At 38.1% G+C, this 25,122-nt stretch overlaps 1 protein-coding gene across 1 annotated transcript; it reads left to right on the top strand.

The window, feature by feature from the left end:
• Window positions 1-334: 334 nt before the first annotated feature.
• Window positions 335-8,323, top strand: zbtb42 (zinc finger and BTB domain containing 42). Its single transcript, XM_073827140.1, has 2 exons — window positions 335-448; window positions 4,062-8,323. The coding sequence occupies exon 2, from the start codon at window positions 4,076-4,078 to the stop codon at window positions 5,456-5,458; it is 1,383 nt and encodes a 460-aa protein (XP_073683241.1). The 5' UTR covers window positions 335-448; window positions 4,062-4,075; the 3' UTR covers window positions 5,459-8,323.
• Window positions 8,324-25,122: the final 16,799 nt, after the last annotated feature.

Genomic DNA, 25,122 nt, shown 5'->3' with positions numbered 1-25,122 from the left:
CAATCAATAAAAAATCAGTAAATAAAATAATAATACGTGTTTAAATGCACAGCCTCAATATATAAAACGCATTAATAAATGTGAAATTAACCAATATAAAATTAAGGCAGATATATTGTAGCTAGTAAATATACCCCATATATACATACTTATTCACTCAATATATCACAAATGGTGTTTTATGAATGCAGAATGACCAACACAGCTGTCTTCGAGTGAACACTGCTACTTACTGCCCCAGTGTGAGTTTGTCCTGAAGTACAGTACACTGGTGTTATCGCGAGAGTGGACCATTAACAACCTGCTTGACACACACACTCACACACACGCACAGCGCAGAGCTTGACGCGCACCGGACTCGAATCGCGCTGAGAAGCAGAAACACAGACTCCAACATCTGGACACACACACACCATGAGAGCACGCCGGTCCATCTGAGGACACAGCAGTGAGTACCGTTCCGCGCTTTGATGTGGACTTGAATGTGACACAATGTATCCGCGCTCGATCGGCGCGGCGCGGCACGTTTGATCCGCGACACTGTCTGAGTTCCGCTGCCGGGAGTTTACATTACACTCCTGACAGGAGATGAGATGAGATGAGATGTTCGGGAACCACTTCAGACATTAAACACGGAGAAAAAAGCGCGTCAAACTTCTGCTGTTATGTTCTCGCGAGTTTGTTTTAAAACAGAAGACAAAAGTGTCCTGTCACGATCTCGTTCGCGCTTTCAAAACTTTAATATGAGCGAAACGCGTCTGTGTGTCTATCGAAGGAGAGTGTTAGAATTATAACGCGTTGCAATAGACAAAAACTCAAAGAAGTTTGAGGTTCCTCAGAGGAACATATGGCATAAAGACACAGCTGGAGATTTGAGGCTGATGTCAGAGCAGCTGACTCTACCAGATCACACACACACACTCACATTCACATTCACATTCACACACACACATATGCGTGCGCGCACACGCGCTTTCTCTCCGCTCACATGGACGAGAGCTTGCGTTCATTCGTCTCCTGCTCCGGAGCTCTTTTCACTCCGTTTATGTGATGTTTTAGTCACGTTTTAGTTCGCAGACTTACAAGATGTGAGATGTTGTTTGCGCATGGTTGGATTTACGCTCATTCTCTGCTGATGTTCGATGAGAAGCGCAAAGTGAAGATCAACTTGTGTGAGAGCCAAGAGAAGAGGGTATGTTGAGCTTTGCGATCATTTAGTTGTTGTAGTCCAGGTTTAAATTTCTTTTATTCGCTGTCTTGAATTCATTTCAGTGTTTGGCACATAAACTATAGCTGCGCGTTGCAAACATCTCGGAAGCACTTGATGTTGCTTTTGTTCGTCTTTGGTGGCCTGTATGTTAAATTAGAAGTGAAACAAACGACTCTTTTGTGGCTTAAAACTAGTTCTGAGACAGATGTTTGCTGTGCATTAAAATGCATCTTCGAAATTCAATTAAAATGTCCGTTTTTTGACAGATATACCGCAGCTGCGCGATGCAAACATCTTGGAAGCAACTCGTTTTTAATGTAGGATGATATCTTTGGTGGACTGTATGGTGATTTAGAAGTGACACAAAAGTTTGTTTTGTAGCTTTAAACTATAATTCTGATTTTAAAAAGCTTTAAAATTCACAATTAAATGTCAATATAGGACATATACTGAAGCTGTACACTGCAAACATCTTAGAAGCACAACTTGTTTTTAATAAAGTATGATATTGTATTTATACGGTATGTTGAATTAGTAGTGAAATAAATTTGATTTTGTAGCTCAAAACTATAATTGTGATACAGCTGTTTGCTGTGCATTAAAAATCATCTTCAAAACTCAATTAAAATGTCAGTTTTTGACATTCTGCAGCTGCATCTTGTTTTCAATATAGTATGATATTGCATTTGTTTGTCTTTAGTGATATCTGTGTCGAATTAGAAGTTAAGTTAGTTTTGTAACTTCAAACTATACTTCTGTGTTTTGAGTTAAGAAAGCATGTTTGAAAGTCACAATTACATCTCAATTTTGGACATATACTAAAGCTGTGCATTGCAAACATCTTTTAATATGATATTGTGTGTATGTAGTTTAATTTAGTAGTAAAATAAAGATTTGGTAGCTCAAAACTATAATTGTGAGACAGATGTTTGCTGTGCATTAAGAAGTTTCTTCGAAAATCAATTAACATGTCAGTTTTTGACAGATATACAGCAAACATCTTGGAAGCAACTCGTTTTTAATGTAGGATGATATCTTTGGTGGCCTATATGGTGAATTAGAAGTGAAATGAAATACTTTTAGTAGCTTCAAACTATAATTCTGTGTTCTGAGTTAAAAAAAGCAGTTCTGAAACACAATTACACATCAATATTTGACATACTGAAGCATTGCAAACATCTTGTTTTTAAAATAGTATGATATTGTACGTATACTGTATGTTAATTCTTTTGTAGTTCAAAACTATAATTGTGAGACAGCTGTTTGTTGTGCATTAAAAAGCATCTGAATCTCAATTAAAATGTTGTTTTTTGACAGATATATTGCAGATGCATTGCATGGTATGATTTGCATTTGTCTTTAGTGGCCTTTATGTTGAATTAGAAGTGAAACAACAGATTTTTTTGTAGTTAAAAAAAGCTTTAAAACTCACAATTACATGTCAATTTTCGACATATCCTGAAGCTGTGCATTGCAAAAGCACAGCGTCTTGGAAGCACAACTTCTTTTTAATACACTATGTATACTGTATTTTAAATCAGTAGTGAAATAAACTATTCTTTTGTAGCTTGAAACTGTAATTCTTAGACAGCTGTTTGTTGTGCATTAAAAAGCATCTTTGAAACTCGATTAAAATGTCAGTTTTGTGACAGATATACTGCAGCTGCATTGCAAACATCTTGGAAGCACAACTTATTTTTAATGTAGTATGATATCTTTGGTGAACTGGATGTTGCCTGTAGCTGCATTACAAACCAGTTGGAAGCACAACTGGCATTTAATGTGAACTTTCATGCCCGCATGTTGAATTAGAAGGATTTTCTGTAAGATAAAGCCTTTTCTCTTTTCGTTGTGCATTAAAAAGCATCTTTTAAACTTAATGAAAACGTCAGTTTTGTGACAGATATACTGCAGCTGCATTGCAAACATCTTAAAAGCACAACTCATTTTTAATGTAGTATGACATTACTTTTGTTTGTTTTCATTTTATGTTGAATTAGAAGGGAAATGGGACTCTTTTGTAGCTTGAAATGACAATTCTGACTGTTTGAAACTCACAATCAAATGCCATGTTTTTATTGTAGCTGCATTACAAACCGCTTGGAAGCACAACTTTCAATGTGAACTTTCATTAGAAAGATTTTCTGTGAGATAAAGCCTTTTCTCTTTTTCGTTGTGCATTAAAAAGCATATTTGAAACTTAATTAAAATGTCAGTCTTGTGACAGATATGCTGCAGCTATATTGTAACATCTTGGAAGAACGACTTATTTTTAATGTAGTATGATATCTTTGGTGAACTGTATGTTGCCTTTAGCTGCATTACAAACCACTTAGATGCACAACTGGCTTTTAATGTGAACTTTCATGGCTGCACGTTGAATTAGAAGGATTTTCTGTAAAATAAAGCCTTTTTTTCTTTTTGTTGTGCATTAAAAAGCATATTTGAAACAATAAAATGTCAGTCTTGTGACAGATATACTGCAGCTGCATTGCAAACTTCTTGGAAGAACGACTTATTTTTAATGTAGTATGATATCTTTAGTGGCCTGTATGTTGAGTTAAAAAGCTTTTCTGTAAGATGAAACCTTGCATTTAAAAAAAAAAGTGGCGTTGTTTATTTTATACGACGCAGACTGTTTCAAAGCAGCTTCGCAAGATAACAACATGCAAACTTGTTCATATACAACAAGCACTAGAAGAAGAAAACAAGCAGGCTGGTGTTTGTAATGCAGCACGCAGCGGGTTGGGTCTACTTTTGTTTGTCTCCGGCGGCCTGTAGATGCGCGCCGTCGTGAATGGCTACCCTGCGTTTATTTAACATCCAGTTTTTCCTGTTTTTCCCCCGGCAGGTCACGCCATAAGAATGGAGTTCCCAGACCATAGCCGCCAGTTACTGCAGCGCCTGAGTCAGCAGAGACACCAAGGCTTCCTCTGCGACTGCACGGTGCTGGTGGGAGAGACGCGATTCAGAGCGCACCGAGCCGTGCTGGCCTCCTGCAGCATGTACTTCCACCTCTTCTACCGGGACCAGCTGGACAAGAGGGACGTGGTGCACCTGAACAGCGACATCGTGACGGCGCCGGCGTTCGGCCTGCTGCTGGAGTTCATGTACGAGGGAAAGCTGGAGTTGGGCACGCTCCCCTTCGAGGACGTCCTGGCGGCCGCCAGCTACCTGCACATGTACGACATCGTCAAGGTGTGCAAAGGAAAGCTGAAGGATAAGGAGCTGTGCGAGGCGGCGAGCGACACAGATTGCGGCGGGCAGAAGGCGAACGGTCACCCCGACGGGTCCCCGGACCTTGTAGGTGTCAATTATGTGTCAGCCGAGGCCGAGGCCTGCGTCCGAACAGCTGGAAAAACAAAAGCTGATGTCAGTAGTTCGGCCGTCGGCGCGTCCCAGAGGTCCCGGGCGTCGGATGACACGGACCGCGCGCTGGATTTGTCTTTCAAGCCTCTGTCGAGCCGAGACGCCTTCCACCCCTCCTACGTCTCGGGACAGCTGGCCCTCGACAGCCAGCAGCAGGGCACCGAGCCACTTGTTAAAGACGAACATGACTTGCTGTCAGAGCAGGAGGACGCTGATCCGGTGAGCCCGGAGAGCCAGCGCTTTGGGAATAGCGCCAGGAGCTCGGTGGTGACAGGGTTCGCTGCCCTCTTCCCCGACAACAAGGCCACGGCTTCGCTGCTCCCTCCGGACGACGACCTGATGGAGGAGGAGGAGGAGGAGGAGGGGCTGCGCGTGCGCTCCGAGCGCCAGCTCGGGGACAGCGAGGGCGAGGACGAGGACGACCTGGCCTCCTCGGACATCTCCACGTCCAGCGGGGTTCTTCTCCCGCCTGGCGGCCAGCAGGTCTGCGTGTGCCCGCTCTGCAGCAAGGTCTTCCCGAGCCCCCACGTGCTGCAGCTCCACCTCAGCTCGCACTTCCGCGAGAAGGACGGCGTCCGCTCCAAGCTCTCGCCCGACGGCTCCGTCCCCACCTGCTCGCAGTGCGGCAAGACCTTCTCCTGCATGTACACGCTCAAGCGGCACGAGCGCACGCACTCCGGCGAGAAGCCGTACACCTGCGGACAGTGCGGGAAGAGCTTCCAGTACTCGCACAACCTGAGCCGGCACGCCGTGGTGCACACTCGCGAGAAACCGCACGCGTGCAAGTGGTGCGAGCGGCGCTTCACGCAGTCTGGAGATCTCTATCGGCACATACGCAAGTTCCACTGCGGGCTTGTTAAAACGCTCGCTATCGGGTGAAGGCGCAGTGCAATCGTGTGCTTTTGTAGAAAACGACAGCAGTTTTTATCAAGAATAATAATAATGTAATAATAATATCCAGTATTTTGCAGGTGGGAGAACATTGGTTCATTAATGAGGGTGAAACACAGTTGTGTCTCCATCAAGAAACAATTTGATAAACTTGGGACTTTGACACACACATGTATATTAAAAATTAAATATATATTTAATATACATCAAAATAAATATAGATGTGAGTGGGTGAGATTAACTGTTTATATACATAACAGTAAAGAAAGTGTGTGTATATGCTATAAATAACAGTTATTTTTTTTAACTGTTTTTTATATATATGATATTTATATATATATATATATATGATCTTTTTTTAACCGTTTTTAATTATATATACTTCTGCTCAAAAGTTTGGGATCAGTACGATTTTTAATGCATTTCAAAGGAGACGCCTCTGCTCATCAAGGTTATGTTTATTTCATTAAAAATACAGAAAAGACTGTAATATTGTGAAATGTTAATACTACTTAAAATAGTGGTTTTCTATTTTAATATACTTACAAATATAATTTATTTTTGTGATGCAAAGCTGAATTTTCAGCATCATTAATTCAGTCTTCAGTGTCACATGATCCTTTAGCAATCATTCTAATATACAGATTTGTTATCAGTGTTGGAAAATTATTTTTTGGAACCTGTGATATTTTTTTTCAGAATTCTTTGAATAATGAAAGGTTAAAAAGAACAGTTTTTTTTTCTAACAATATACACTTCTGTTCAAAAGTTTGAGGTCAGAACATTTTTTTCCTTCTTTTTGTGCTGGAAATTATTACTTTTATTCAGCACAGATATGTTAAATTGATAAAAAGTCATAGTAAAGTCTTCTATTGTTAGAAAAGATTTCTATTTTGAATAAACGCTGTTCTTTTTAACTTGTTATTCATCAAAGAATCCTAAAAAAAAGCATGTTCCAAAAAAAATATTAAGCAGCACAACTGTTTCCAAATATTGATAGTGAAAGTAATAAATCAGTATATTATATTATATGTGACACTGAAGACTGGAGTAATAGCTGATGAAAATTTAGAGTATATTAAAATTAAAAAGTGTTATTTTGAATTGCAATTATATTTCTTCTTATTTTTTTCTGTATAACTTTGATAAGCATAAGAGACTTTTTTTTAAAAAACATAACAAATCTTACTGACCCCAAACTTTTGAGCAGCAGTGTATATACATAGTTCATTTGCAAAAACACAATTTCATTTCTTTTATACATTTTCATAAATCAGTTTTTTCTATTCTGCATTCCAAGCAATTTCATTGATTAAATAATAAAATATACAAACACAAATAAAACATGATTTATGAAAATAATTAGTTATCCATTTTTGCAAATGAACTATATAGTAATATATAATGTCAAAGTCCCAAGTACATCAAACTGTTGATGAACGGTAAAAACTAAAAAACAAATATATCCGCAGTGCACTGATAAAACAGCTGCAGCTCCGTCCAGAAGATTAGTTTTTTCTTATTATCTCCTGTAATTTATTACAAAACATTTGACGACAGAGAAAGTTTTGAAGTACTGTATGTTTATGATTTCTGCGTAATGGCATATCTGAAGTACAGACAGGCAGATTTTATTTATGCTGTTATAGTTGTGTGTGTTTTGGTCTCCTGAAGGGCTTCGTCACTGAAATGTTTCACTGAAGCACTTGGCGACATTTAAAGCTACGTGGTTTTCTTTTTAGTGGAGGACTGGATTTGAAGCAACCCTCACCAGGGTTTAGAAGACATGAAGGACTAGTTAAGCTCATACTAATATCAGAAGAATAGTTGGCTAACATCCACTGGAACGTGTTGCGTTGACATTTGGCATCTCTCTTTTCTTCCTGTTTGAACCACTGCTGACTGAATCTCAAAAACCTTTTCTTATTTTGTTTTTATGTAGTGACAGTAATTAGCACTAAAAAGCCAGCCACAATATGCTGTACGTTTGATCGGTCCTGATAAACTTGATTAGTTATTTATTAGCTGGTTTTGGTTCAGGGTTTACTCTAGACTTGACTTTAACGCTCTAATATTGGGATAATCGATCAGTTGCTGTATGCGAGCACCTGATTTCATCGACTGTCGAGCACTTCACTGATAGATACAACACTCATATACCGTAGGCTGCTATTTCTAACTGTATATTTATTGTAAATATGTATTTTATTTATCAGATCATTGTCACGTTTTGTTTAGAATATATAGTACGACTGAAATCTCTGGTTAAAGCTGCAGTTTCTCACAGTCTTCCAGTTCAAATCGCCGTCGTCGTCTGAACTCTTCCTCGGTTCTGAGGTTAAATACTGTTGGTTCACAAGCACAAACATCCGAACGACCCGAAGACTAATAATCTACCTGAAACGCCCACATTTATGATATTTCTGATGATGCACATATAAAAGCCAGCGTGCGTCATATTGCATATCTGCATCATCGTTGCACGTTTTTTACATTTTCAGATCTGTGCAAATTAATATCATGTTACACTGGAGTTTGTGGGCTGACAGAAGATTTCACTGATGCTGGTGAGACAGCAGATTTTATTGAAGCCCGTTTTCGCCACTAAATAAAAAAATAAAAAAGGTTATTGCGACTTATATCACAATTCAGACTTTTTTTACTCAGAATTGTGAGATATAAATTCACAATTGCGAGTTATAAAGTCAGAATCGCAAGATATAAAATTGCAATTCTGAGAAATAAAGTCGCAATTGCGTGATATAAACTTGCAATTTTTAATTTTTTTTCTCAGAATTGAGAGATATAAACTCACAATTGCGAGTTATAAAGAGTTGTAGTAATTAATAATAATAATTAAACTCGCAATTCTAAGAAAAATTGTCAGAATTGCGTGATATAGACTTTCTCAGAATTGTGATATAAACTCACAATTTGGACTTTTTTTTGCAGAATTGTGATATAAACTGACAATTGCGACTTATAAAGTCAGAATTGAATGTTTATATCTTGCAATTCTAAGAAATAAACTCACAATTGCAAGTTATAAAGTCACAATTGCAAGTTATAAACTCACAATTTTGCCTTTTTTTTTCTCAGAACTGTCATATAAACTGACAAATGCGAGTTATGAAGCCAAAATTGCAAGATATAAACATGCAATTCTGAGAAATATAGTCGCAAATGCATGATATAAACTCACAATTTTGACTTTTTTTTCGCAGAATTGTGATATAAACTGACAATTGCAACTTATAAAGTCAGAATTGCATGTTTATATCTTGCAATTCTAAGAAATAAAGTCAAAATTGCATGATATAAACTCACAATTGCAAGTTATAAAGTCAGAATTGTGATATAAACTCACAATTCTGAAAAAAAGTCACAATTGCATGATATAAACTCACAATTTTGACTTTTTTTCCTCAGAACTGTCATATAAACCGAGAAATGCGAGTTATGAAGCCAAAATTGCAAGATATAAACATGCAATTCTGAGAAATATAGTCGCAAATGCATGATATAAACTCACAATTTTGACTTTTTTTTTCGCAGAATTGTGATATAAACTGACAATTGCGACTTATAAAGTCAGAATTGCATGTTTATATCTTGCAGTTCTAAGAAATAAAGTCAAAATTGCATGATATAAACTCACAATTCTGAGAAATAAAGTCACAATTGCATGATATAAACTCACAATTTTGAAATTTTTTCTCAGAATTGTGATATAAACTTACAGTTCTGAGAAATAAAGTCAGAATTGCGTGATATAAACTTGCAATTTTGACATTTTTTCTCAGAATTGTGATATAAACTCACAATTCTGACTTTTTTCTCAAAATTGTGAGTTTAAATCCTGCAATCCTGACTTTATAACTCGCAAATAAGCATTGATATCTATAAAAAAGTCCGAATTGCAAGATTATATGATGCAATTCTGTGCGATTTTTTTTATTCAGTGACAGAAACGGGCTTCCATAGATTTGTGTGCATTTGAATGTTTTTTTTAATACTTCTTTTCTCATTTTGATGAGCGTATGTACACTGACGCCGTTTCACATTTCAAAGCTATTCATACGAATGCAATAATGAAGTGGTCATCACGGACAGTAAGAACGGCTGTCAGATTTTCAGTGATAATGTCTCTTTGTTTCTCAGTATATGTACATTAATACCGGATTGTTGTCTTCTAAAGGTTCCGACTGTGAAATTGTATAATCGTAAGTAATATTTATTGATTTGTTTCTTGTGCGAAATGTTACTGTATGAGAATTTTGACTTGTCCAATGAAAGATGATACTAAGTTCAGACTTTTTAATAGACTTTGTAGAAGTGCCATTAGATGTACTATAATTTTTTGATAAACAAAAACAAATTTTATAGGAAACAAAAGCTCCATTGTAAGTCCTCTAGTGAATGTAGATGACAATCTGTTTGAGTTGGTTTTGCCTGAATTCTTTGGTAATTTATTTGGATTCTCTTGTTTGTTTGTGTGTTTGCGCTTGCTTTGCTTTCTTCCTTTCTTTCTTAATTTCTTTCTTTCTTTCTTTCTTCTGGGGCACATTGTGCCTGTTTTGTTTGTGCTGTGAAAATGTGACAATCTTTATAGATCTTTATTTAGCTGAAGCGTAGATTAAACAACATTTTCTGTGGAATTATTGTGGTTGTCTTTTTGAAAAATGATGCTGGAGCGACGTTGCATTTCAGAAAAACAGCATTCGGAACAATATGAATATTTACCAGGAGAAAAACGATTAACAGTTACAAGTAAAATCATTTGCAATACCTTTTAAAACTGCTTATAGAAGTTGTGAAAATTACTAAAAATCTGAAAAAGTCTTGGAAATGTCTATGCTTAATATAAATCGTATTCAGTGCATTGCACTTCTTGAGTATAATCTCTGAAAAATTATTTTTTAAATCCTGGAATGACTGGAAAAATCATGGAAATGCATTGGTTAAATAAACCTGATATTTTTATGAGGGTTATTAGAGAGAATTTGACAGATGAAACAATGGAAGCTTTAAATAATTTTGTTCATGAATGGAAAAAATTGATAGATCAGGGTTTTCGTGTAAAGTAAAAAGAAAAAAAAATACAACCCAGATTTTTCTAAAATCTTAAATTTTGATAAACTGTAATTTATGATTTTTTTTAATGCTGCAGGTGACTGGAAGGGTCATGGAAATGCATTGGTCAGATAAATCTTCTATTTGTGTAAGGGGTTATGAATTACAGACTTGAATTCAAGAAGAGATAATGGAATATGAACATTTTCAAGTGCAATTTAATAAAGTTGGCAACATATTCAAGAGATAAACGATTATTAAATTATATTATAATTTAATATTAACTAAAACATTTTACATTTTAACTACTGACTATTGCCTATTAATTAAAATTGTATTAATTGTATTAATTTTTATTTCATTTTAAAACAACTTTATATTAACTAATTGTAGAGATTTTATAATAATAAAATAATGTCTTTGAGAACAAATTAGTGGTTTGAATGAAAGCGGTTTCCGCCACTGAATAAAAAATAAGATACAAATTGCAATTGCAAGAAAAAAAGTCAGAGTCAGAATTCTGATATTTTTTCTCGCAATTGCAAGTTTACATCTCACAATTCTGACTTTTTTCTCAGAACTGTGAGATATACAGTGCCTTGCGAAAGTATTCATACTGCTTTTTTTGGGTACGTTTTGTTATGTTGCTGCCTTATGTTAAACTACTTTAAATTACTTTTTTCCCCACATCAGTCTACACTCCCTACTCCATAATGGCAAAGCAAAAAATAGGTTTTTAACATTTGTGCAAATTTATTGAAAATAAAAATACTTATGCAATCCTGTTGCATAAGTATTCATACCCTTTTCTGGGACACTCGAAATGTATCTCAGGAGCATTCATATCGCTTCTAGATGTTCCTACACTTGGAGTGGAGTTAAACTGTGGCAAATTCATTTGAATGAGTCTGTTTTAGAAAGACACACACCTCTCAGAAAAGGTCTAACAGCTGAAAATGCATCTCAGAGCAAAAACCAAGATGATCTAGAGAAGATTTCAGAAAAAATCTGCTGCATTGAAGGTTGAAAGAAGCATTCTCCATAATGGAAGACGATTGGAACAACTAGGACTCTAGAAAATGGACTCTAGACAGAGCTTGAGAGGTGAAAAGGTGAGGCAAAGAATGGCAGATAATTGCCAAAAGCAGATGTGCACAGCTTGTCCAAAAAGACCCAAAAAGACTTGAGGCTGTAAAGGTGCTTCAACTATGGACTGAGTTAAGGGTATGAATACTTATGCAATCTACTTATTTCAGTGTTTTATTTTTAATAAATCTGTAAAGTTTACACTCAGTACACCATAATAATGACAAAGCAAAAACCAGATTTGCAAATTTTACAAATTTATTAAAAATAAAACACTGAAATGTGTTTTAATAATATATATATTATAATAAATATATTTATTAAATAAATAAATATATTTATTTATTTATTTTTTAGGCCTACAGAAGCGAATCACTTGTTTGTACTCAAAGATATTATTATTTTTTTGTTCTGAAAACCCTCTTGAATATAATTCAAGAACAAAAATTATGCATATAAAATATATATAAAATTCATTAATAATAAATAAATAAAAAAAAATGACATCAGCCCAGAATATGTTTCTAATCAAACTCTACAGTATTTTGTCATAAACTCACATGTAGAATCTAGTTATATTATACAGATGTCAACATGGATGCCCACATCTTCAGAAAACGACAAAACTACACAAAGTTAAAAGAATATATGACCCAGGCAACTTTACTAAAATTGTAAAAAGTCAACATAATCAATATAACGTTCCTAGTTTTGGTCAACTTAGCTTTTTTATGAGTGTAATCTCTATAAAATGTTTTTTTTTTATCCTTCCAGGTGACCAGAAAGCTCACTGGAAAGTCATTAGCCAAATGTATGTGAACCAGAAATGAATGACCTGTCAATGTAGATACAGAAAACACTGCGACTTCTTCTCAATAGGGATGATATAAAGCTGCTTTACATTCAGTTTTAACCCTTACACAGCTGAACTCATTTTTAACTTCCTCTTTCTTTATCGAAAGAAATGAACGGCTCTCTCACTGGACGCTCATTTGCATTCTGAGCAAACAAACATTGACGCCGGAGGAGGACGAGAAATGCGTGGCTAATTCGGAATCTCAAAGCCAATTCACTGGTCATTTTCTTAGCGAGCGAGATGCTAATTATTCTCCGACTGCACATGTAAAGCAATCCAGCTGCTCGGCGGTGTGATTCCCATGACCCTGCCCCCATCCAGACTGAAGCCCCCATCCACCCCTGCAAATACCCCGACTCTTTTGTGTGCGCTTAGTAGTTCGGCGTGTCTATTGTCCGCCGCGGCGCTCAGGTTCTGCCCTGAAGCTCAGTGAACCGCTGTAGACGTTGCGCTTTAGACCCGCTTAAAGGGAACGAGCTGTAAATAAGGGTGTGGGGCGGTCAGGCTAGAAATACTAGAATTTAAACCAGAGGCCTGGAGGATTATGCTTACTAACATTTCACCTGCTGACAGAGATCAGTCATATAATTAGCAACCAGATGAGGGAAACTATGTTAATTGTTGATGATAAACCTACACTATTCTAGAATAATATGGGAGGAGAAAACATTTATTTAACGTTGATGTCAAAGGTCACGGGTGGTTGGCAAACTGTTCTTTGACTGTTCATGAACAGGGAATCAAATTTACTTCACAGCAGATTTACAAAAAAAATCATTGTTTATGTTAATATCTTTGTGCCTTATAGTCACAGATTAGAGCTGGATGATAATATCACACACTTACATTTTACAAAGTGCAAAAAAAAAAAGTAAAATAAAAAATGCAAACCTTGATCTACAAATAATAAATGCTCACAACACTTAAACCACCTAGCAACACCCCAGCAACCCCAGAGAACACCCAAGAAACACCCTAGCAACTCTACAGCATTAACTCACAACTATGAAAATGAAAACTTGTAGCAACAAGTAACAAACGCTCACAACACCTAAGAAATCACAGAGCAACACCCCAGGAAACCATTTAAAACACCCTAGAAACCCCCTAGCAACCACTCAGAACACCCTGGAAATACCCTAGCAACCACTCAGAACACCCTAGCAACTCTACAGCATCAACTCAGAACAACTATGAAATGCAAACCTGTATCAACAAGTAACAAATGCTCACAACACTTAAGAAACCACCTAACACCTCAGCAACCACCGAGAAAACCCTAGAAACACCCTAGCAACCACTCAGAACACCCTAGCAACTCTACAGCAGCAATTCAGAACAACTGTGAAAATTAGTTGATGCAACTTGTATCAACTAATAACAAATGGTCACATTTAAGAAACTACCTAGCAACACCCCAGCAACCACTGAGAACACCCTAGCAACCACCTGGAACACCCTAGCAACTCTATATCAAAAATTTAGAACAACTATGAAATTGCAAACCTGTATCAACAAGTAACAAATGTTCAACACACTTAAGAAACCCCAGCAACTACTGAGAACACCCTAGAAACACCCTAGCAACCACTCAGAACACTCTAGCAACTGTACAGTATCAACTCAGAATAACTATAAAAATGCAAACTTGTATCAACAAGTAACAAATGCTCACAACACTTAATCACTCAGCAACACCACGAGAACAGCCTAGCAACACCCTAGCAACCATTTGGAACACTCTAGCAAATCTACAGCATCAACTCAGAACTATGAACATAAAAACTTGTATCAATAAGTAACAAATGCTTACAATACTTAAGAAACCACTAAACAACAACCATTTAGAACACACTAGAAACACCCTAGCAACCGCTCAGAGCACTCTACCAACTCTATAGCAACAACTCAGAACAACTCTGAAAATGCAAACTGGTATTAACAAGTAACAAATGCTAACAACACTTGAGCAATCACTAAGCAACACCCTAGCAACCACTGAGAACACTCTAGCAACACCCTAGCAACCACTTGGAACATCCTAGCAACTCTGTAGCAAAAATTTAGAACTACTATGAAAATGCAAACCTGTATCAACAAGTGACAAATGCTCACAACACTTAAGAAACCCCAGCACCCCAAAACCCCAGCAACCACCGAGACCACCCTAGAAACACCATAGCAACCACTCAGAACACTCACAATACTTAAGAAACCACTAAACAACACCCCAGCAACCATTTAGAACACATTAGAAACACCCTAGCAACTCTACAGCGTCAACTCAGAACAACTATAAAAATGCAAACTTCTATCAACAAATAACAAATGCTCAAAATATATAAGAAACCACCGAGCAACACCCCAGCAAGCATTTAGAACACCCTAGAAACACCCTAGCAACCATTCAGAACACCCTAGCAACCACTCAGAACACCCTAGCAACTCTAGAGCATCAACTCAGAACAATTATGAAAATGCAAACTTGTATCAACAAGTAAGAAATGCTCACAACACTTGAGCAATCGCCCAGAACAACCTAGAAACACCCAAGCAACATCTCAGAAGACCCTATTAACAACTTAGCAACCACCATGAAAACCCTTGCACTCAGAATAGTTAAAAAATACATACTTGTATCAACAAGTAAAAAATGCTTGCAACACATAAGGAACTACCTAGCAACCACCAAGACGACCCCAGCAACTCCATTGCAACCACTCAGATAAGCTAATGCATACTAGTATTGATAAGCTAAAAATTCTCACACTACCTAGCAACACCCCAACAGCCACTCAGAACACCCTAGAAACACCCCAGCAACCTCAGAAGACCCTAGTAACACCTTAGCAACCACCATGAAAAACCTTGCACTCAGTTTAAAAAAAAAAACTTGTATCAACAAGTAAAAAATGCTCACAACATTTGAGCAATCATCCAAAACACCCTAGTAATCTCAGAAGACCCTAGCAACACCTTAGCAACCACTCAAAAACTCTAGTAACTCCATAGTAACCACAAACCACACATAGAACCACAAATTCTTACAACTAGCAACCACCCTGAAGACCCTAACAACACCCTAGAAACCACTTAGAAAACCTTAACTTTATAGCAACTATTCGGAACAACTAGAAAAATGCCTACTTGTGTCAACAAGTTAAAAATACAACACGTGAGCAACCACCTAGCAACCCCTCAGAAAACCATTGTAATTCCACAGCAACTATTCAAAACAGTTTAAAAATGCATACTTGTATCAACAAGGTAACAATGCTCCCAACACATGAGCAACCACCCAGAAAACCCTAGCAACACCCTAACAACTGTATAATGGAAAATACAAAGTAAAAGAAAATATGACCCAGGTGACATTAAAAAAGGATAAACATGGAATATTTAATTTGACTTATTAAATATTAGAAAGCAAACACTACAACTAAATGGACAAACTATTAAGTTTAATCTTTCACGTCACAAAATCTTTCAATATTGTTTTAATTTCTATTAATTTAAGTTTGGTCTCCACTTGATATTTGATATAAAATCTGCAAAACCAGTTGAAGGACTGGACTAGACAACTAGCAAATGAGAAACAAGCATGCCATGACTAGTTGCACTCTTTGATGAGCGCGCTGTCGTCTCTTTGACTTAATTAGATGTGTGTTTTGCCCTCGCTTATCAAAAAGCTTCATGTAATTTCCATTTCACCACAGCTAGCACATTTGCATGTATTCCCCAGACGACAGCAAGTCTTTGTAGGAGAAGTGAAGTTGAAACTTGGATGTCTTCACCTCGCAAGGCCAGCGGTGGGAGACCTTGACCTCTGAACGGACGGCCGGGGACATCTGGTGCTGGCCATGTTTATTTATTTATTTACCTCATAACAAAAGACAGGTGGTCACACTTGAAAAGGAGCGATGCAGCCTCACACACACACCCATGCACATAAAACAGAAAAAGAGCAATGCTCTGTCAGAGACGAGACCTTTGTGTCTTATATAATTAACATCAAAACATTATATCCTCAATATCACCTTTATAGCACTGTGGGTCATACACTGATGCTATTGGGTGGTAATACTATGATACTTTAATAAATGCTGTGATATTGTGTTCATAATCATGCAACCTCACATTTCCAAGGTATTGTACAGAATACTATAGTACTGCCACAGAACAAAAATCATTATAACATCATATCTTCAAAACAAACCAGCAACACTTATGCAACTACTTTAAACAACATGTAAACAGATATGTCTATCAACAAGCTTACAACTCCACCAGGCAACTCATTAACAACTAGGGTGTAATGTAAACAAACGTGCGTACGTTATGTCGGTACGTAACTTACCTCGGTTTGGAAGTCACGGTTTGGTACACACATTAAATATTTACATCAGTAACATGTTAAGTAAACTGTAAGGAACATAGAGGCTAATAAAGTGCTTATATACGCCAAATCAACATTTATTGTTTGAATATCTTGATAAAATGGAAAGAATTTGAAAGATGAGATTTTGTTTCTTATGAAAAGAACATTGACATTTATTGTACATTGACATATTGACATTATTAATGGTGATTAAATACGATGTAATAATACGTGTACCTTTCCATTTATCACTAACAACCCAGAACACCCTGGCAACCACTTGAAAACCCTAGTAACTCCCTAGCAACCACTCAGAACACCTAGAAAATGCATTACAGCCACCCAGAACACCCTGGTAACCCTAGCAACCACTCAGAACAGCTAGAAATGTCAACAGTCACCCAAAACACCCTAGCAACCACTCTAAAACCCTAGCAACTGCCTAGCAACCAGTCAGAACAGCTAGAAATGTCAGTCACCCAGAATACCCTAGCAACCACTCTAAAACCCTAGTAACGCCCTAGCAACCACTCAGAACACCTAGAAAATGAAGACGCTAAAAACCTATAGAAACCCCCTAGCAACTATTCAGCACAATTAGAAAATGTATTATTTTGTCAACAGCCACCCAGAATAGCCTAGCAACTTCCTAGAAACCAATCAGAACCAGAAAATGCATTTTTTGTCAACAGCCACCTAGAACAATGCCAACCACTTTAAACCCCTAGCAAACATTTAAAACAGACAAAAAATCATTATTTTGTCAACAGTCACCCAGAACACCCTGGCAACCACTCAAAAACCCTAGCAACCACTCAGAACAGCTAGAAATGTCAACAGTCACCCAAATCACCCTAGCAACCACTCTAAAACCCTAGCAACTGCCTAGCAACCAGTCAGAACAGCTAGAAATGTCAGTCACCCAGAATACCCTAGCAACCACTCTAAAACCCTAGTAACGCCCTAGCAACCACTCAGAACACCTAGAAAATGAAGACGCTAAAAACCTATAGAAACCCCCTAGCAACTATTCAGCACAATTAGAAAATGTATTATTTTGTCAACAGCCACCCAGAATAGCCTAGCAACTTCCTAGAAACCAATCAGAACCAGAAAATGCATTTTTTGTCAACAGCCACCTAGAACAATGCCAACCACTTTAAACCCCTAGCAAACATTTAAAACAGACAAAAAAATCATTATTTTGTCAACAGTCACCCAGAACACCCTGGCAACCACTCAAAAACCCTAGCAACGACTCAGAACAGCTAGAAATGTCAACAGTCACCCAAATCACCCTAGCAACCACTCTAAAACCCTAGCAACTGCCTAGCAACCAGTCAGAACAGCTAGAAAATGCATTCTTTTGTCAACAGCCACACAGAACACCCCGGTAACCCTTCGAAAACCCTAGCAACTCCCTAGCAACCACTCAGAGCAGCCAAAAAATGCATTATTTTGTAAACAGCCACCCAGAACACCCTGGTAACTCTTCGCAAACCCTAGCAACTCCATAGCATCCACCGAGAACAGCCAGAAAATGCATTTTTTGTCAACAGCCACCCTGAACACGCTAGGAATCACTTAAAAACTCTAGAAACCCCCTAGCAACTATTCAGCACAGCTAGAAAGTGTATTATTTTGTCAACAGCCACCCAGAATAGCCTAGCAAATCCCTAGAAACCAATCAGAACCAGAAAATGCATTTTTTGTCAACAGCCACCTAGAACACTGCCAACCACTTTAAACCCCTAGCAAACATTTAAAACAGACAAAAAATCATTATTTTGTCAACAGTCACCCAGAACACCCTGGCAACCACTCAAAAACCCTAGCAACCACTCGGAACAGCAAGAACATGCATTTTTTGTCAACAGCCACCTAGAAGACACTGGCAACCACTTTAAAACCCTAGCAACTCTCAAGCAACCATTTAAAACAGACAGAAAATCATTATTTTATCAACAGTCACCCGGAACACCCTGGAAACCACTCAAAAACCCTAGCAACTTCCTAGCAACCACTCAGAACAGCCAGAAAATGCATTCTTTTGTCAACAGCCACTTAGAACACACAGGCAACCACTTTAAAACCCTAGCAACTCCCTAGCAACCATTTAAAACAGACAGAAAATCATTATTTTATCAACAGTCACCCGGAACACCCTGGAAACCACTCAAAAACCCTAGCAACACCATAGAAACCCCTCAGAACAGCCAGAAAATGCACTCTTGTACAAACAGCCACCCAGAGCACACTGGCAACTACCCAGAACAGCCAGAAAATGCATTTTGTCAACAGCCACCTAGAAAACCCTTGCAACCACTTCCTAATAACCACTCAGAACAGCTAGAAATGTCAACAGTCACCCAAATCACCCTAGCAACCACTCTAAAACCCTAGCAACTGCCTAGCAACCAGTCAGAACAGCTAGAAAATGCATTCTTTTGTCAACAGCCACACAGAACACCCCGGTAACCCTTCGAAAACCCTAGCAACTCCCTAGCAACCACTCAGAGCAGCCAAAAAATGCATTATTTTGTAAACAGCCACCCAGAACACCCTGGTAACTCTTCGCAAACCCTAGCAACTCCATAGCATCCACCGAGAACAGCCAGAAAATGCATTTTTTGTCAACAGCCACCCTGAACACGCTAGGAATCACTTAAAAACTCTAGAAACCCCCTAGCAACTATTCAGCACAGCTAGAAAGTGTATTATTTTGTCAACAGCCACCCAGAATAGCCTAGCAAATCCCTAGAAACCAATCAGAACCAGAAAATGCATTTTTTGTCAACAGCCACCTAGAACACTGCCAACCACTTTAAACCCCTAGCAAACATTTAAAACAGACAAAAAATCATTATTTTGTCAACAGTCACCCAGAACACCCTGGCAACCACTCAAAAACCCTAGCAACCACTCGGAACAGCAAGAACATGCATTTTTTGTCAACAGCCACCTAGAAGACACTGGCAACCACTTTAAAACCCTAGCAACTCTCAAGCAACCATTTAAAACAGACAGAAAATCATTATTTTATCAACAGTCACCCGGAACACCCTGGAAACCACTCAAAAACCCTAGCAACTTCCTAGCAACCACTCAGAACAGCCAGAAAATGCATTCTTTTGTCAACAGCCACTTAGAACACACAGGCAACCACTTTAAAACCCTAGCAACTCCCTAGCAACCATTTAAAACAGACAGAAAATCATTATTTTATCAACAGTCACCCGGAACACCCTGGAAACCACTCAAAAACCCTAGCAACACCATAGAAACCCCTCAGAACAGCCAGAAAATGCACTCTTGTACAAACAGCCACCCAGAGCACACTGGCAACTACCCAGAACAGCCAGAAAATGCATTTTGTCAACAGCCACCTAGAAAACCCTTGCAACCACTTCCTAATAACCACTCAGAACAGCTAGAAATGTCAACAGTCACCCAAATCACCCTAGCAACCACTCTAAAACCCTAGCAACTGCCTAGCAACCAGTCAGAACAGCTAGAAAATGCATTCTTTTGTCAACAGCCACACAGAACACCCCGGTAACCCTTCGAAAACCCTAGCAACTCCCTAGCAACCACTCAGAGCAGCCAAAAAATGCATTATTTTGTAAACAGCCACCCAGAACACCCTGGTAACTCTTCGCAAACCCTAGCAACTCCATAGCATCCACCGAGAACAGCCAGAAAATGCATTTTTTGTCAACAGCCACCCTGAACACGCTAGGAATCACTTAAAAACTCTAGAAACCCCCTAGCAACTATTCAGCACAGCTAGAAAGTGTATTATTTTGTCAACAGCCACCCAGAATAGCCTAGCAAATCCCTAGAAACCAATCAGAACCAGAAAATGCATTTTTTGTCAACAGCCACCTAGAACACTGCCAACCACTTTAAACCCCTAGCAAACATTTAAAACAGACAAAAAATCATTATTTTGTCAACAGTCACCCAGAACACCCTGGCAACCACTCAAAAACCCTAGCAACCACTCGGAACAGCAAGAACATGCATTTTTTGTCAACAGCCACCTAGAAGACACTGGCAACCACTTTAAAACCCTAGCAACTCTCAAGCAACCATTTAAAACAGACAGAAAATCATTATTTTATCAACAGTCACCCGGAACACCCTGGAAACCACTCAAAAACCCTAGCAACTTCCTAGCAACCACTCAGAACAGCCAGAAAATGCATTCTTTTGTCAACAGCCACTTAGAACACACAGGCAACCACTTTAAAACCCTAGCAACTCCCTAGCAACCATTTAAAACAGACAGAAAATCATTATTTTATCAACAGTCACCCGGAACACCCTGGAAACCACTCAAAAACCCTAGCAACACCATAGAAACCCCTCAGAACAGCCAGAAAATGCACTCTTGTACAAACAGCCACCCAGAGCACACTGGCAACTACCCAGAACAGCCAGAAAATGCATTTTGTCAACAGCCACCTAGAAAACCCTTGCAACCACTTCCTAATAACCACTCAGAACAGCTAGAAATGTCAACAGTCACCCAAATCACCCTAGCAACCACTCTAAAACCCTAGCAACTGCCTAGCAACCAGTCAGAACAGCTAGAAAATGCATTCTTTTGTCAACAGCCACACAGAACACCCCGGTAACCCTTCGAAAACCCTAGCAACTCCCTAGCAACCACTCAGAGCAGCCAAAAAATGCATTATTTTGTAAACAGCCACCCAGAACACCCTGGTAACTCTTCGCAAACCCTAGCAACTCCATAGCATCCACCGAGAACAGCCAGAAAATGCATTTTTTGTCAACAGCCACCCTGAACACGCTAGGAATCACTTAAAAACTCTAGAAACCCCCTAGCAACTATTCAGCACAGCTAGAAAGTGTATTATTTTGTCAACAGCCACCCAGAATAGCCTAGCAAATCCCTAGAAACCAATCAGAACCAGAAAATGCATTTTTTGTCAACAGCCACCTAGAACACTGCCAACCACTTTAAACCCCTAGCAAACATTTAAAACAGACAAAAAATCATTATTTTGTCAACAGTCACCCAGAACACCCTGGCAACCACTCAAAAACCCTAGCAACCACTCGGAACAGCAAGAACATGCATTTTTTGTCAACAGCCACCTAGAAGACACTGGCAACCACTTTAAAACCCTAGCAACTCTCAAGCAACCATTTAAAACAGACAGAAAATCATTATTTTATCAACAGTCACCCGGAACACCCTGGAAACCACTCAAAAACCCTAGCAACTTCCTAGCAACCACTCAGAACAGCCAGAAAATGCATTCTTTTGTCAACAGCCACTTAGAACACACAGGCAACCACTTTAAAACCCTAGCAACTCCCTAGCAACCATTTAAAACAGACAGAAAATCATTATTTTATCAACAGTCACCCGGAACACCCTGGAAACCACTCAAAAACCCTAGCAACACCATAGAAACCCCTCAGAACAGCCAGAAAATGCACTCTTGTACAAACAGCCACCCAGAGCACACTGGCAACTACCCAGAACAGCCAGAAAATGCATTTTGTCAACAGCCACCTAGAAAACCCTTGCAACCACTTCCTAATAACCACTCAGAACAGCTAGAAAATGTATATTTGTATCAACAAGTAACAAATGCTTACAGAACATTAGCAACCACTCAGAAGACCATAGCAACTCCCTAGCAACCCCCCAGAACAGCTAAAAAATGCATTCTTTTGTCAACAATCACCCAGAACACGATTGGATTGTGAAATTACACATGGCAAACTTTGACTATGTTGAAAAACGGATGGAAATGACAAGTTGACCATAAGACAGGGGATATTAGTGACATGTCCTTCTGTCCCGTATGGAGCGTGAGCTGATGGAGGAGCAGTCCAGCGCACAGCTGTCACTCCTTCACTACATGCACACGTATTTATAGCAGCCACATCACCGCGGCCGGCCGTGTGTCTGCGCACAGCTGCTCTGTACAAATGGGGGGTGATACAGAGCCACACGCCTGGACTTAAGTGCGTCCAGGAGTCAGCGGGGCCCGGCAGGCCTTCGGGGGTCCCTGGCATGTGGCGCAGAGAAAGAGGAGCCGCCTCGGAAGTCACGGCTGTGACCTTTTACAGTAAAACGCTTGTGATGAAAGTCTGGACAGCTGCAGAGAAGCACAGACAAAAGAACAGAAGGAGTGTCAGGAACATCTAATTGCTTTTCCATCTCCACAGCATGAAGACTCCTGCCCTCAATATCACAATCTATATTAAAAGATCACGTCATCATTTACTCACCTTCATACGTCTGTGGACTTGCGTAATTAGGAAATACGTTTTTAAGCTTCAAACGAGATGTAAAAGTATCAAAGTCCATACAATTAGTCTACTTTATTGCAGGTCTTCTGAAGTCATATGATGCTTTATATGAGGAACACATCCAAATTTCCAAATTATGTAGTGATCTGTTTTCACGGAAAATTAAATGTATCAGTTTCCACAAAAGTATTGGGCAGCACAGCTGTTTTTAACATGATTTCTGAAGGATCACGTGACACTGAAGACTGGAGTAATGATGCTGAAAACTAATTCAGCTGTGTATCAGAAATAAACTACATGTTTACATAGATTCACATAAAAAACAGCTGTTTTACATTCTAATAATATTTCAGATTTTTTGTGTATTTTTGATAATCGTTGAGAAGAGCCTTTTTTTTTTTTTTTTTTTTTTAAAGTCCCTAATACAAAAATCTGAAGTACCATGGCTATACTATGGTACTTACCTATGTGCAAAACAGCCCAGTTGCTCCAACCCAAAGGGACTCGTATGTCTTGCAAGCATTCATGGGGATTCAGTGTCTGATTAGCTAAAAGTTTCCAGTTTACACTGAAGTCAGACTTCAATTTGCCAAAGCGTTAAAGAGAATCAATACCTTTTAAACCAATTTCAAAAAGATAATTCTACAAGAAATAGCACCAAAATTAAACAGCTTTAATGACTAAAATTTTGCCAGGTGACCGTGAATGTAGTCCAGACTGACAAACACAGCTGTTTACTGCGGAACTGATGAAGTATTATATTCTGGTGCTGCCCTCTAGTGACAAACATATGATCACACCACTGTTAACACACCAGCATTCAACAATGTGCTCTACAGACCAATGCATTTCTGCATCTCTTTAAATCTCTCCCTCTCTCTCTCTCTATACATATGCAGAGCTGGGCAGATTACTCAAATTGCAATCTGATACCGATTACAAATTACATGACAAAAATAGTAGTTAGTAACGTAATCCATGACATTACACACTTGAAGTAATATAATTAGCCACCTAGTAATATAATTTCTTTTAGATTACTATTGCATTTAATCATCACATGATTTAAACAAAATATTAATGTACCATATTGATATAAAATTAAAGAGTAAAAACAAAAAACAAAAAAAAAAAAAAAAAAAAAAAAACACACACACTCCATCCCTTATTAACATGAAGTGCATTAAACCTTACATCAAGATTTCCCAAACTGGTGTTTGTAAAGCAACTGCAAGGGGTTTGAGTTTAATGAAAAACTAATAATTAATTAAATAATAATGTTAAATTAAAGTCATTTAAGATGCATTTTTTTATTTGTTTACCTGCATTTTCATGTGACCATAACCAATGTCAGAGAACCAATGAACATGCAAACATTAAAATATGTTTTAAAATTTCAGGGGTACTTAGAGTAAATGAATACGGTGAAAGAGGATCAGATGACAAAAACTAAAAAAAAAAAAAAAAAAAAAAAAAAAAAAAAAAAAAAAAGTCCTTAATGTGTTTGAAAGACAACACTTTCCAAAGACAGACATACATGGTTAAATAACCTATAATGAAAACTTAGTTATATATGAAGAATCAAATTATAATTTCTATTGTGTAAAATGTACTCCATAAAGAGTAACTGCAGTCCATTAAGCATTTTAAATGCAATTTAATCTAATTACTTAAGGTGAAACACTGCAGGTAAATAGGGTTAAAAAAAATAAATAAAAAAATTGCCCATTTGATTGATTACATTGGTAATTGCACTTTTATTACACATTTTCTAAAAAGTTGTTTAAATACGCAAATGAGTCATTAATGAAATATGCCAATTTGCATACATTTCTAGTGCAAAAATCTAAACACTGGATGAAGTTAGTCAAATGTTTTTACAGAGGGGATTTTGGGTATCATTTTGTCACTCCATAATTCTGAAAAAAAAAATAAAGACAGAAAACAATTACAATTGTTTGGGGA

This window comes from Garra rufa, chromosome 21 (assembly GCF_049309525.1).
Source record: "Garra rufa chromosome 21, GarRuf1.0, whole genome shotgun sequence".
Lineage (NCBI taxonomy): Eukaryota > Metazoa > Chordata > Actinopteri > Cypriniformes > Cyprinidae > Garra > Garra rufa.
Note: the sequence above shows the minus strand (reverse complement) of the source record. Positions and strands in the feature narration are given on the sequence as shown.